The 16280-nt window shown below is 39.7% G+C and overlaps 1 protein-coding gene across 1 annotated transcript in view; it reads right to left on the bottom strand.

Moving 5' to 3' along the window:
* trabd2a (TraB domain containing 2A) overlaps positions 1-14398 on the bottom strand; it is a gene marked incomplete at both ends in the record, with an annotated part of 64508 nt that extends 50110 nt beyond the window's left edge. Inside the window, 2 exons of the mRNA XM_080510700.1 lie at positions 12432-12992; positions 14294-14398. Of these exons, the coding sequence (XP_080366826.1) occupies positions 12432-12992; positions 14294-14398 (666 nt within the window). The remainder of the gene's footprint in view (positions 1-12431; positions 12993-14293) is intronic.
* Between the last annotated feature and the right edge of the window lie 1882 nt (positions 14399-16280).

Raw genomic sequence — 16280 nt, 5'->3', positions numbered from 1 at the left:
AGGTTGAGTGTTACCTTGGAGCCTTCGGCCGAATGAAGCATTACTCCGTGATGTGTTTTGTATATTCACTTTAACACGGAATCTTATGAAAACACAAAACACAATTCACTAATGGTGTAATCGCTCAACATTGTGACTGGCTGTAACATGTTTCATGAACATCTGTGCAGATGTCTGATTAAAAAAAAAAGAAAACATGATAATTATGTGAAAAATTTTGAGATTTCTTATAGCGGGCATCATAAGATGTGATTAGATTCGACTGAAATGCTTTAAAAGCTGCATTACTTTAAAAAAAAATTTTAATTCAGGTAATAGAAAAATGTCAAGCAGTCATTTTACTTTACATGCATTTCTTATCTGCACAGAAAGCACAATTCCTCAGATAAACAATATAATACACAAAAATTACACTTTGTTTTGTGAACAAATGTAGTTGTAGAAGCACATGGCCCAGAAAGATTCAAGTAATAGAAAAATGAAAATTTGGTCTCATCAGCCAGGTCTTTTGAGTTCAGGAGTCACATACAGATTGAAATGCTTCCATGATTATTTTGGAGTGGTTCTCTTACATGTGATTTGTTGATAATCTACACCTTTCTTTGACCCCGTTTCCCCTCTCCTTCAAAGGGACTTACCTTTTTACCAGGTCACTATTGTAAATAATGATTTCAATTAAACTAAACTAAAAAAACTAAACTAAAAAAAACTAAAAAACAACAAAAAACACCTGTATACTTCTAATGTGGAGCAAAGTTTATATTTATTTGCGCTAAAACCTTGAGAGAACATGGAGATATCATTAATGTGAGAACATTTTGAAACGGTTTACATTAAAAAACTACAATAACTATTGAGAAAATGTCAGAAATCCAACCAGGCTTTCATTCCAATGTTGCCAAGTTTTTTCTGGCCACATTTACAGTGTACACCTTCACAAACTCACTGTGCATTGCTTTTATCCTGCTGCAACGTCACAGACGTCAAGGTGACGACCTTCCCACTGCTCTTTGTGATTTCTACCTTGTTTAAAGTTCCTCTGGATGACGGGTTTTGTCCCACATGCTGTTTGTTTAACACCCCCCCAGATAATACAACTTACAACATGAATACAATGGTGTTGATTGATCATAATTTTTAAGCCTATTTTAGTGTTTTAGTTCACATTATGTTTACTTTTTGCATATTCCCCTGAGATTTTGTGTTTTTAAAAGCTTTTTGCAGTCAATAATGCCTATGATTTCCAACATTTGTATGAGTGCAGCACAGTGTTGATTCTTGGAGCCTCCTGAGCCAGCACATAATTTCCCCAGCCTGGTGTTAAGTCAGAAAGACAAGCTATTAAATCCCCATTTGAGCTGCAGAAGCTTGTGTTACACAACCAGGAAAAGCCTGCGGCAATCTATGCAAGTCAAACTCCACTCGGCGGGACTGTACGGCGATACTTTGAGAGATCTGAGCGTTTCTTTCTTGGCACACCGTTGGCACCATCCGACTGCATGTGATTCGCTTTCAATCAGAAAAACTAAACAATACAAATGGATGGAGGTTTGCAGAAATGGAAAATCAAATTCAGTGAAATTACTCTTCCATGATGTGGCAGCAGCACATAGCAGAGTTTTCCGAGGGTCATAAAAAAGCTGCGCATCAAGGAGAGTATTTTGAACATCCGCACAAAGCAAAAAGCAAAAAGAATAACATACCAGTATATGCATTATTTTTGTGTATACATGTGAATGTATTTTGTATATGTATTGTTTAAAGTGGGTTCAACTAACAAAAACACTTAAGGAAGAGAACAAACTATCCTATGAACCAGTTTCTTGCATTGTCAATGGAAGGCGTTCCTTCTATTTTACATGCATGTGTTATCTGCTCAAAAAGCACAGTTCCTAAGACAAACAATATAATGCACAAGAATTACATTTTGTTTAGTGAACAAATGTAGTTATAAAAGCACGTGGCCAAGAAAAATTCTAATTGAAAGGTTTAAATATTAAGTGAAACGGTCTTCTCCGGAGCAACAGGGTGTTTATTTTACTCTTGCAAATTGCATTTCAATTTTCATACTCTGGAAAAAAAAAGTAATTAAAGTACCTTAAAACATACATGTGTTTGTAATCTGTTACTTCTAATGCAATTGATACTTTTACGAGCGTTATCTCAATCATTTAAAACAATCTGATTGAAGATTGGTGTATTTTGCGTTGATACGTAGACCAATGATCCAAGCAGCTGTTTTACATTCACTCCCTCATCCGCTACAGTCAGAGAAAAATCCCTGCATCACACTCAAAATGGTTTTATTAAATTTTTTTTATTGCTTGGAAAATTGTAGCAATTAACATTACCTCATTTTATTGATCAGGGGGGGAAATATTGTAGAATAATGTATTTTTGGTTCAGTAGCATTTGTTGCGGATGAAAAACAAAAGTGTTCTTGAGAATGATTTTAACTCCTCATCTTTGTCTCCTTGTGCCTCCGGTGTCACGTATCCAGGCAGATGGACAGATAATGTCTGAGGAAATGCCAGACATCTTATATGGGACTGTTTGGTCAACAGTGGGGAGGAAATCAAGCACCTCACTGTGACATGAAACCAACCACTCAAAAAAAACGAGAGGACACGTTGGAAATGTGACCGCCGAACTGTATACGCACGTATTACATTTGTGCACAAACCCTCAGTCATACCCTAATATGAACTCTCACAAACAAGTGCAGAAGTGCACATGTGCAAGGGAACTTTCAAACACACAAAACGAAATAAACAGATGAGAGCAATTACACGAACAAATAAGCAGCGGCCAGATACACCCAACATTGTAATTAAACATGGAAAGTTTACTCCCTGCGATCAAAGTGGAGCGTAGCAAGATAATAAATTATTCTATGAACTATCGAGAGTTGAAAATCACCAGTGAATACTGTACGTATGAGTACAAAGCGGTTACTACAGCATTAGAATAAATAAGCAACCACACTGCAGGAAGGGAGTCTATTTCTATTGGGTACAATCGACTGGGCTATAAAATCTAAATCATCGCACTATCGTATTTTCAAACACAAGTGAATCAGTGCTGCCGACTCTTAAAAAAAACAAGTGAGACTTACGCCATAAGATCACACATAGTCTCATGGGGAGTCAAAAAGAGTTTCACAATAGTCAGATTGTATATAGTTCTGCAGCTATCATACATGTTTCAGTTCAACTTGTTCCCTAGAGCTGATATGGTGTCATTACATTCCGTTATGGAGATTAAATTGATTTGTCTAAGCTTAACATGTATTTTTTTCTGTGAAAACAAGAATGTAAAATACATCTCCTGTGATGACATTTCATTAGTGTAACTGCTGTGTGAGTTATTCAACAGCGTATGTGTGATTCCTCTTATATCAAAGTAACAAATGAATTGTCTTTGAACCGACCTGATTATCTGGCAGAGAATTAATCTTCCACTTCCAAAACACCTTAATGAGCCTAATCGATTCCAGTACAGGTTCAGATTTATGAGTACAGTATACACACCCCTATGAGACATAAAGTCCATTGTGCTCTGACACTCACTGATTCAATGAAGCGGATAGCTACAGTTCTTTCCGGTGGGAAAAATGAGATCTAATCAGATTTGCTGCCTGCTTGTTGCTGTGCAATACTGTCATTATGCCAGCATGTGTGCTCCCCCCCACACACACACACATATACACACAAAGAGTACTGTTCACAAATCAAATTTGGTGTTTTCTTTTGAAAGTAATGTATGCATTTAATGTTCATGCCAACGGTTTGTTGTAACTTCAAGACGTGTTATTGGTTTTAAGCATAAAAGGAAAGAAAATCTCCCCAAATTCATCTCCGTCTGGCTGCAAAGCCCGGACTGGTCTGTCCAGTCACATCATTTGTCCATCCATCTTCTATATTGCTTTATCCAGCTGGAGCCAATCCTGACAAGTTGGTCGTCAGTCCATCACAGAGCAAACACAGAGAGACAGAAAACTCATATTCACACCTACAGGCAATTTAGGGTCGCCAGTCAAACTCAGACACGTCTCAGGACTGTAAGGGGAAACCGGAGTGCTTCCTTGAACACGTACACTCACACAAACATATGTGACATCTTTTTCATTTTACCATCTAATCTTATTACAGAGGGGCTTAAGAGATTTTCATTTGTGGGCAAACTCTGGATATCAGTGGCAGCTTGCCCAAAGCACTGCCCATGCTGTGCAAGAAAATAATGACGATCATTGTACGAGCTGCACTGTGTATTTACACTTCCTACAGACATAACAGACAGTTCTGGTGTTCCCTCAGATGGGGATATCACTGTGGTGTGGGAGTTTGGGGATTCTGATGCTTTATGACAAGGTTTCGTCCACTAAATTCTGATTCTGATCTGGCTTGGACGTAATCTCTCTGATCTAAATGATGATCCCAGACATTTTCCAACAAAGCCACAGATTCAAAAAACAAACTGCATTCAGGATTATTCGGTGTTAAGATTTATGAACTCTCATCACAAGCGTTTTGAATTTCATGGTGTAATTGAAACCAGACTCCTGATCTTTGTGTGGAGAAATGTTCTCTTGGTTATGGGTTCGGATGAGCCTCTGAAAAATCCTGAACATAATAACCCCAAATTAAATTGTGGGACAATTGTAACCAGGGAGTTTAAATAACAAAGATGTAAGAATAAATAACTAAGGGTACAATGATTTCATATGTCAAACTTCTATACGACACCACTGCAAGTCACTGCAACTTGCCCCTAGACTTGGATAGATTTTATGGTAGATTCTCTTTTTGCCACGGCCCGGATTCAAACCTGAATCAAGGTCATGACTTAACAAGATGCCCAAATTGCCCTTTGGTCCTTCAAAGGAGAAAATTGTTGTGTTTTGGTACTCAAATTTTATAAATGTGGGCTTTGCTTGTAAATTATCAGAGCCTGATTTCATAAATCATGTGGCTCCAGAGTCCCGTGGCCTATCACTTCAAGTCAAAAAAAAGAAAGACCAAACCTCCAGTTACAAGGCCGTCAGACAGAGGCGGACGTCACAATACCTTTAATATAGAAGGAGTCACGCCTTCCTTCCTTCATGGCTCCTCCACTGATCTCAGTCTGCATCTCAACTCTCCTTGTTCTCTTGGTCATGAATGAACCAAACAAGCTTCAAACATTCCTTCTCTGCTCTCATAGACGTACACTGAGACCTGCATTCATCACCTCTCCATGCACCATTACTCCCAGTGATGGGAGGAAAGAAACAACACTTTCATTAGCAGGTCTGCTCCACTGAGGTGTGGAATGTCCCCGTGGGTTTCCAACAACAGTGACGGGAGAAAACCGGCCTTCATGCAGCTATTGTTGTCCTCAACAAGCTCATTTAGTGTAATGGGCAAGGCTGAGCCCGCTCTTCAAAAGACGAGGGGCACCGTGCAAGAATAAGAGCAGTCATGCTTAGCCAGATTAGAGATCTGACAAAAGGACGTATAATTCATTGTGGTTTGAAATAATGAGCTAAATGGGCTTAATTCATATTGACAGGCCCACTCAAAAATGGACACTTTGTTTGTGTGAAGAAGAAAAAAAAGCTGCCTATCTTTTGAAAGCATGGAGCTATGCAGATTTTAGGCAATTTAATGCAGCCACACAAAGCCAAGTGCCCATAGTTTGGGGAATTTCCTCTTTAACAAGAGACTTGTTTGGGAACATTGTCAATCAAACCATGAAGACAAAAGAGAAATGTGATTTAGACTTTACAGGCTTGAACAAACTCCATCTTTTAGATCAAATAGATATTTTTTTCAAGTTCTTTTTTCTTTACTTATTTCTGTTATTCTGAGTACATATTAATGTCTATGATAACATAATGTTCAATCGTGTCAAGAATGAGATTCTATTTGTCTTGCAATTATGAAATTATATATTTCTGGGTCAAATTAAACCTGTTCAATGTTTGCCAATTTCTCTTTTTGCAAGTTTATTTTGATATGGTTCAGTTTTTTTTTAACCATCTTTCACTCTACAGCCTACAAACACAAACAATTAATGCTTTTTTTATTTAAATGGATTACATTTTCAGTTTTGTTTTTCCCAACTTATCCAACATATTTGTCTTACCAGAGACCATTTTCTGTTTTCCAGGAGGATCTCCCCTCATTTGGCTGAATCACCTTCACAATAAATGTATAGCTTTGCCTACTGCAGGAGAATTTCAAACTATATGGAATTGCAAAATTGCCCTCAACTGAGTACCTGAACGCACCCTGTGTGAAACACAAAGCCAAAAAACTCATCCACAAATTTCCGGATTGAGCGGCCTGTCCTGTTGATTTTCCACTCATTATCATTTCAGCTATTTCATCCATGGTTTCTGCTCACCACATGCTAACCACAGCTGTGCATCATAATTGTTTTAAGGTTTCCACACACACACACTGATGAGGGTAAGCAACAACCAAACTGTCAGTTTAAAGACTCTTAAAAGACCAACACAGAAAGTTTTTAAAACTGAAGATTGTCCAAGCAGGTTGATTCTAATTTCCATACTTAAATGATTATTACATTTCTATTTCCTGCCAACATAACTGTTTGATATGGAACCATCAAATCTGATAAATTCACATATTTTGCTCTTTCTTTTTAACTGGTTTGATGTGAGGAATAATTCTCAAAGAAGAGTCAGCTGATTAGAGGACGGGTTGTGATTATAAAAACCAAACCTTCTGCCCGCCAAGACAACAGATGATGGTGTGATTCACTATCTTTCCCAAAACCCCAAACTCTCATAAACTTTTAGCCGGAGATTTAAAATGAAACATGACTGCGAGGCCATTTTGTCTCGCACTTCAGTGGGACCAGATTTCAATACATTTCCAGAAAAGCCGCCATGATTTTCCAGTGTGTAAATCAGAAACAAAGACTCAGGCCCAGCTTGAGGTGTACTCATCCAATCAGCTGTATAAAACATTTGTGTTGATATTTCACTAAAGAAGAGACCGTCTGTATCCACTGTGGCAAGAAATCCCCTGAAAATCAATTTGTATCCTGGCTAAATACAAAAAAATCAGAGCTGCTGGAATCAAGCAAGCGGGCAGGATATCGTTTTGGATTTCGCCCGAGACGAAGACATGAGTGGAGAGCAGTTCACTCCTGTAGCGCATGAAATCATCTTACTTTATGATGAGTTTCAAGCCAGTGAAAACATTACAGAGGCCATTACAGCCTTATAACGAAAACCTTCCATTTGTTGCCCGATTAAACGTCTCTCAGTCAAAAACTGGTGGCTGAGGCGGCCGTATTGTTTCACCAAGCGTGGATCTCACTCATCACACTATCTGGACATCTCACACTTGAGTTGAGCTAAAAGGCTTTAAATGGAGCTGCACTTTTCAACTAAAAGGCAAAGCTGTGAAAAAACAAAACAAAAGGTTCACTGCAATATTAGGCGGGCTGCTTCAAGCCAGCGGGGCGAAGGCGTCCGTGGAGCTGCTGTTGATTAGATTGAAACTGAGTGTGTAAATGATGGAGTGCCAAGCTGTGTGTAGTTCTGGTGCAGTGTCAGGATAGGGGTTGTTTTCGGGACACTCTCAGTTCATTGCCGAGCCTTCTGGAGGCTTTGTGGACTTAATTCAATGAAAGCTGTTTGGAGGTTTGCTCCCATTACAGATCTGTTGACAAACTGAATATCAACCACCCACAAAACAGCTCTGCGTGTCTAAGCAGCATGGCAAAAGCAATTTATCAAATTCATTGGGGGAAAAAACAAAGCGACAGTTGCATAAACAATTAATGAGATATGTCACCTTGAGTCTTTGAGAGGATGGCGTGCAAACAAAAGAAATGGAATGCAAACTGTTTTTTCAAATAGTGAACAAAAATATATACGTAGTTAAATGTATTCATTTCTGATGACTCTTTACTTTTATACCCTACCCGAAAATGCTAATATCTGTACTTTGTATTACTTGGAGTCCGAAAACTGTCAAAACCTCCTCAACCTCACCGGACAACACCTTAAAGAAATGAAAAATGAACCAGAGTGAAGGCGTCACGTCCAGTGAATGTGCAACAGAGAAAACCACCAGTAGCAAAGCGATTCATCTCTGTTTCAAAATGAAGCACTGATTTAAACTGCATGTAAAACATCTTGTAATACTGTATTTGAAGGGGACATTGCAATGATTGGTCACAGAAGAGATTTGCTATAAATTTATCAGCTATTCTGTATTTTTTGCTTGAAATAATATCTATCACACCTAAAGTTTTACAATATAATACAATACAATATAAAATATATTTTGCAATGTTTCTCTTGTTTCATTACATTTATTATAGTGTCTTTGACTTTATGTTTTGTTTTATTGAAGATATTTTTTTCTGAAAACTACAAGATGCATATCCATTCCCACTATTTCCACCCATCATCTGGTGAAAAAAAAATATTTTTGGGGATATGGACACATTTGAGAACTGGTAATTTCACACTTTTACTCACGGGAATGTGGTGAATCATTACTACAACATTTGCCAGTCTTTTTTTCAGTAGTATTTCTACTTCTACTACAGTAGATTGTGAGTACTTCTGACAGTTCTGGTTACAGTCAACCACATCCGACAGTTCGGGAACCTTGGAAAGTGGAATACCAAGACTGGATCTTAGTCATTGATGCTTTTCAGGAATCAAACAAACAACCACAAGGAGACCATCATATGCTGGCTGATGTGTCATCAAAAACCCTCATGCAAATGTGAAGAAAATCAAATATCTGAGAAAAGGTCAAACACAAGCTCAACTAAACTGTCTCATCTATCAACTATCTCAGTCAGGGGACGAAAATCTAAGCTCCGAGTAACTGACACTATAACTCACACTGTGTGTTTATCAAAACATACAGATGCCTATGAGAAAATAATTACTATTTAGCCCCAAGGACATATCTGAGATAGACTTTGGTCCCTTCACTGATGAGAAGGTGGCACCACATGACAAGAATTTATATGGATGTAGTATTTATTGTTTACACGACAAGTGAAAACAAAGAACTTCCGTAGAGCTTTCCACAAAAGCAGTTTTCAGAGTCACTGAAAATGTAACTTTTCTAAAACACTGCTGCTTTACATGCGCACCACGGCCATTATAAATAGTTCTGCTCATGTACGAGTAGGTCGACAATAACTACAATGCCGGCCTCCGGAGTCATTGTTCATCATTACGAACCTTTATAGTGTATCGTTGTCTGGTTTTATTATAAAAACAACCAACAGCACTCACTCGTGGCCAAATATGAAAACTACATTGTTGTTATTGTTCCTGCGGCTTCCATGTAAATGGACATCGTTTTCAAAAATAATGTGTAAAGCAAAGTTTTCCTGAAACGAAAACACAAAAATGATGTGTTACTTGAAATGTGGTTGTATAAATGAGACATTAGTTTGACTGGAGCTCACAAGTTTATAAATAAAGTCTAGCAATAATGGTGTTTGTGGACCCTATATTTTAAAGTTGGTATTGGCTTTGCTGCTTACAACTTTACGTGGGTTTATTTCTCAGGTAATGATAAAAAATAAACTTTTCTTCTATTCTGCGTTACCCGATGTAGTGTCATAGGACACTGGAGCCAGTCCCTCACAAGGTAAACACAAAGAGAAAGAAAAAAAAATTACAGAATTTGAGAGTAGAGCGTACGCTTCGGGAAAATGAGAAAACTCCACACAGAAAAGCTCCAAAACCTGGACTCAAACAAGGCATGACCTCACTGTGAGGCAAGCGTGCCAACCACTACACCACTATGCAGGAGTCTCTAAACCTCAGGGTTGTTGCTTTTGAACTAACAGTATTGTTGCTACAGCTACTGAGTGCATTTGTCTCCTTTTTTAACTGAAAATAAAAAAAAAAAAAGGAGTTAACGACCAATGCAAACAAATGGCAAAAAAAAAAAAAAAAACATTCAACAATTTTACATCAGGCTGATTATATGTTCAGTGTGACCATTCATCCTCTGAGGAAGGCTAATGGAGCTGCAGCCGGGTGGTGTGTCCTGTCTTAGAGTTTGAAGGGCCAAATAGGCCGCCTTTAAAATAACAGCACTTTAAGCTTCTGGGTGTTAGGCTAAATGGTCAAGTGTAATCCCTTTAACTCCCAACCAGCATGAGCAGAAATTCCTCAATAATATGCAACATGATTTCATAGTGACTGCTGCCTTTGAGATATGTTTGTAATGCTGAAAAGGTCACCGAGGGGCACCGACAGACAGGCAGGCGGGCAGACTGGGGAAACTTAAGTGCACCAGTCTGAGGAACAAGGTTCCTTTTTCTGGCAATCTCAAGTCATTAGATCCATTTTTCTTTAATAACAAAGGACGTGGAGAAGCAAGCGGCTGAATGTTTACACAGCTGATTATTAACACCACACCTTTCTCCACTTGACTACGTTGTGGGAAAGAGAGTAAAAGAGGCCTCTGTTGCAAAAGACGGCAAAAGTGTGAATTTACACCCATGGCCCTTGTGTTTGTATAGCACATTGTAGTGTACTTTAGAATAATTGAATAGTCTGCAGCAAAGGGGGAAAAAAAAGAGTTTACTGGAACCGACCTTGAAATATCTGAAAGGTGAATCCACCGATTGCGTCATCGTAGCACCCCATCACTCACACTGCAGAGGCAGCCAGGGTACAGTACCTGGTTGTGTGGCTTCAGGCTGTTAGTCATAGGAAATCCAATTTTTTTTTCTTCTCCTTACTGCTGATTTCCTTACCAATAGAGCCGCAATCATTATTTGATCAGTCTGAAAACAGCAGGTTTAGAATGTGGGGGAATGATCAAATGTTGTACTGATGATTGATCGAATGATGAAATGTGATTGCGAAACTATTTCATGAACTCATTTCATGAGAAGAGGGGGATAAATCGATCATTTTAGTCTTTTCATCTTTTCATCATAATAAACTAAAATTCACTTATTTTAACATTGTTCTATAGCTTAATTTGTGGCTTTGGCCTACATTGACTGTTCTTTTCTTAAACATTTATTTTTTGTGTGTTTTGGGTATTTTCAACCAGGACGCATTGTGTCAAACAAAGGCATTATTGACAGATGAAAACTATGAATACCATCAGAGTTCCCAAATTAGAAATGTCTTATCCGTCAATGTAGGAATTATTAAGAGTGTGTTCCCAGTTATTCCCAGTTAGTCACGTTTGGCTGTGTTTTAAACGCACCCTGTTGAAACTGTTGTGTTGGTGCGGCCCTTGTGTGGAATTGTGAATCCTGCCATTCACATACTGGTGAACACCAACGGGCCGAGTGAGTCCACGTGACGCTCTCACCACGCTTGCAAATGTCTTCCATGGAGGTTTGGTCGGTTGTATATCAACTCTTCACAGTTTATCACAACTGATGCACATAACAGAGGATCGTCATCCCTCTGTATAACCCTCTAACGATTCCATATACTGTGTGGCAATGATGGCAATGGCACCTCATTAATTGAACATTCATGTAGCAGGCAATGTGTTTAATGGAGTGTTTCAGTGCAGCATTGTTGTGGAAGTTAAGTTAGAGAGCAGAGTAAACCAGACCCAATTGCAGACTTTTTTTTTCCACCAAAAAATGTGGTCTGCAAAGGGAACTGCACCACAAGACTAAACACTGTCTAAGATGGGGTTTTTTTCCTCATCTATAAAGACATTCATAGCTGAAGAATTCTCTCAGCATTTAATTCAAGCTAAAAGAATTTTCACATTTCAGTGATACTAACCTTGTGATAGCAAACACACTGCTGTATATTCTACAAACACATATCCCTGATCTAGGATTCCTACTGGTGTGCAGGAACAGATGCAGGCCTTACAAATGTTACTGTGATGAGCTGGAATCAGTGATTTACTCAGTTTTCTCTGTAACTGCATGCGTTTCATGTGTCCAGCTTTCATGCAAACCTTATCCAGCTCTGGAGTCACACTAAGGATTGAACAAATCAACAAACAAAATGCAAAATTCAGGGTACCTACGCATCGGGGGGGGGCAATCACTATCACAGACACACACATACTGGGTTAATTCAGATTCGCCATTTAACATATCAAACATACTGCTGGAGAAGGAAAGGTCCTGAACTGGACTCAAACCCATAACTTTGCTTTGTGGCAACAGTGCTAATCACTGCACCATTGTACACTGATTTATTCCATTGCAAACCAAACAAAATCAACTTGTTGAATAATGCAGATCTTCAAAAATGTTTTCAACAAATCATTTTGTACATTATTAAATGGGAATTCTGTCTTTGTTTTCTTAAGTTATCATTTCTAAGCTTTTTTTCAGTCTTGAGGCGGAACATCAAACTGGCTAAGTTCATTTAGTTCATGACAACCTGAGAGAAAACCATCTTGTATTGTAGTGTAGTGTAAATGTGTGCAACTCACCTGTGAGAAGTTGAGGCCGTTGAGTGGATGGCATTGCTCCTCCACTTTCTCCACAGCTCCGGTTCTCTTTCTCATCCTCTCCGCCTCCTGGGCCAAGTACAGGTCCAACACTGGCACACCTCGAGTCTTAATGTCTGCCTCCGTCAGCGAGTTCACCATCAACATCACCCACACCGGTCTCTTCCTCTCCCAGTTGCCGGCGATGGCGTTGAAGAGGTAGTCCGCATAGAGACCCTTGCCCCTCTGATCCGGGGTCATCCAGGAGGGCATCATGAGCTTCACATATTCAAGGTGTCTTTTGAGTCTCCGATAGATGTCTCTCGGGAGGACGTCCTGCAGGTTCTCGCCCTGAGGGAGCAGCTGGCAGCTGGTCAGGGCAGAGATGGTGTAAGGGTCTGTCAGGTCCAACTCAAAGTAGACGATGTTGCTCTCCTGGAAGGCCTGCTTGGAGTTCTCAGGAATGAAGTCCCAAACGCGAGTGTAGGGAACGTGGATTGTGCCGTAGAAATATGAAGGGGGGTCACGTTTGATGGTCCATAAGAAGGAGTTTAGGTCAGTTTGCTGCCGGAAAGGATGAAAATGTTAGCACGGATAGAAATAATAACCAAGTTAAAGCTGTGTCTAAAATAAAGAAAGAAACGGAATGAAGTGTGTGATGTGTCAAGCTAACCAGATACAATAACAAATGTACAGATTGGTGTGAAGATGTAAGTTCAGAGATTTGGAGTTTACGATGGTTAAAAAAAAGAAGAATCTCTGAAAGTCAAGACATTTAAGAAGCTGAAACATTTACATTTCTTGACCATCAACATAGGTGTGATATCACAACACTGTCAGTGTATTGACAAATCATATGAAGACAGAGACGTGTCAAAGGCCTGCAAGGAAAAGTCTAAAGAGTGGCATTACAGTTGTTTCGTGGCAGTGACTTCACATTACAACCAGCTGTGTGTCCGTCTGACACCAAACACCTCTTTGTCTGCAGGAGGTTGTTTATTAGATATACTGCTAACAGACTGATAATGACTTATTAACAGGCCACTTAGAACCCATGTGCCAAGCAAACAATACACATGTTGGTGACTGTGTAGGCTGCAGCTGCAGCAGGCGAAGTGCAGAGACTAATTCATAATGAAAAAGAAACCGGAAGATGGGGAAGATGTGAGGACTTGATAAATCTCATTCTTCAGAATGCAGACAAAATAAATCTTGAGTTTATTTTTTCTCAAATACACAAACGTTGCAAGTATGTAAAACATGCATGTGGCACCTTGTCAATGCACAAGATGAGTGCTGAAACAATGAAATTACCAATAAACAATAAACTACATAGAGTATTATTATTTTACCCACTTTAAAACTTGTCAGATTCCTCTCTCCTTTAGTTTATATTTCAGTTTTTTCATAGCGAAGTGTGTATTTATCGCGTTATGTTACTACACTCAGGGCCTGAAAAGAACATGTCATTTCAATGATCTGCATATGCTGCACATTCTGATGAATAAACTTTATTGACTTGATATTGGTCATTTGTATCACAAACCATTTAAAGAATACAAATAAAACGAATATGAGTCTAATTCCAACAGGATATCCATCCTGAATACATAAAAGGGAGTCCGACTGAAAGGTGTGATTCACATTTGAGAAGTTACATTTAGTTATTTAATCTCTGAATAAGAAAAAAAAAGATGTGCAACAAAAAAAGAGGGCAAATGGCATGGACCTCTCCTCTGCCTCATTACTTTTTGCTCCAAATTGAATAGATCCAGATAAAACATACTGCGGGCTCAAACCACTAAAAGCCAATTTTGCGGCTCTTAAGTGGTGCATTCACTCCCGTGTCATTCCATATAACTTACTTTCCTGTGTAACTCGCAGTTGGCGGAGTCCTTCAGCCTCCACTGGTCTGCGCGGACCAGCAGGACGAGGCAGGACTGAATGAATGCGCCCAAAGTGGCCCGCATCGTCGCTCCCTCTCTCCAAACTCTTCGCTTCGCGTTGCAAACGACGTTATTCCCCAGAAAGCATGCGTGCACCGAGTCCTATTTCCACAGCTCCGTGCGGTCGCGCGGAACGAGCTGACAAGTATCCGACAAACCGCCGGACAGAGTCATGTTGACTTGAGCCTCCGGGACGCAGCGCCGTTCACTTTCACGTGTGTGAGAGGGTTTTTTTTTTCTTTCTCTCCCTTGGTGGTAGTCTTGGAGTTTACGCAGGGTCACATCATCGTTAAAAAAAAAAAAAAAAAAAAAAAATCCGCGTAAAGTTTATCCAAAAACTTACCTCCAGGCCAACCGGAGGGCGAATAAAAATAACAAAAAAGAAATAAATAGTTGAAGTAAAAGTCTGGATTGCGCTTTGCTGCTGTTGAAATGCAGGATGGAGTGAGAGCGCAAACTGCACTGGTGAAAGAAGTTTGAATTGCAAAAAAAAAAAAAAAAAAAAACTACTTGTGTGCGCTCTGCTCCGTGCGTCTGCCAAGTCTGCACTGTCTCTGCCGCCCGCTGTCTGTCTGTCCTTCTGTCTGTCCCCCTGAGCGTGTGCGCATCTCCACTCCTCCATACGCTCTACCTCAACACCCCCCCATCCACCCACCCCCACCTCGAAGTCTCCTGCAACACCCCCTCACCCTCCCAGGTCCACCTCTTTCTCTCTCACACACGCACTCCTCAGTAATCTGATTAAACACCACCCCACTCCATCCCTTCTTTTAGGGTCACCAAGACGCGTCAAATCAAATCCAACAATATTCTTTATTTATTCCATTCAGCACTTATTTATTGTGACCTTTAAGAGCGTATTGTCGTCCTGTAGGAGGCCAAAAGGTCATCAATAGGTGCCAGAGAGGGAGATCCAGAAGGTAGATTATCATGGCCTCGAATGTGATGCTTTACAAACCTGGAGGCATTAACATGAGAAAACCTGCAATAATAGTTTCACACTGAAGCACAGACATGTGCACAGACATGGAAACCACAAAACGTGATTTTCTTCACGAAAAGTTTCGGGAAGTTATTTTCTTGCAATAAGTATGCATTTAAAATAACTTTTCTGCAACTTCAACGAAGATTTGTGGGTGTTTATTGTGTGTGTGTGTGTGTGTGTGTGTGTGTGTGTGGGGGGGGGGGGGGTCTATGTGCTCTGTGCTCCGCCCGGTCAAACGTGCTGGTTCACACGGGGGAAGCGGACACATGTTGATGCTGTCAGACGTCTGAGTAAATACAAAACGGTTTGTTGACGAGAATAACGACCTCGGGGTTTATTTTTTCGTCGCAGTGCCTGTTTGCAGACAATGGGAGGGATCTGTACTGTCTGGTATTGTAAATGGTTTCAGTCCAACTGATCATTAGAATAATAACAATTGACAGATTCATAATTTTGCAACAGCAGATGAAGTTGTACATTCCCTGTTTTAAAAAGATCGATTGGGAGAAGCAAATGAAATGAAACACATGTGCGCACATTAGTGCACATATGCATGCATACAGACTCATTCTGCAGCCTTCCAGTGCGCAACATGCTGACAACGTTTGCAGAGTTCTGGTGAAGCTCCTCCTTGTGGATACAGCTACGTATTTGTACCAGCTGTGACTCCTCAGTCAGGACTGCTTGAGAAATAAGCTTCATATCCATCGATCTCTGATTTCATCTGTCAGCGTCTGTTGCCTTGAGTTTACTGTATAAAACAATTATTTAAAAAAATATATATAATTCAGTGTGTGACTCTTTTAATTCAAATAGAAAAGTGAATCATCCTAAAAAGGACTTGATCATGCTTTTCATCACAATTCTTTTATGAATGGGATTTCAAGAGTAGACTTCTTTAACTACCGGTATATATTTTTT

Source organism: Blennius ocellaris (genome assembly GCF_963422515.1).
Source record: "Blennius ocellaris genome assembly, chromosome: 15".
NCBI classification, from domain to species: domain Eukaryota; kingdom Metazoa; phylum Chordata; class Actinopteri; order Blenniiformes; family Blenniidae; genus Blennius; species Blennius ocellaris.
The sequence above is the reverse complement of the archived record's forward strand: the minus strand, read 5'-3'. Positions and strand labels throughout refer to the sequence as shown.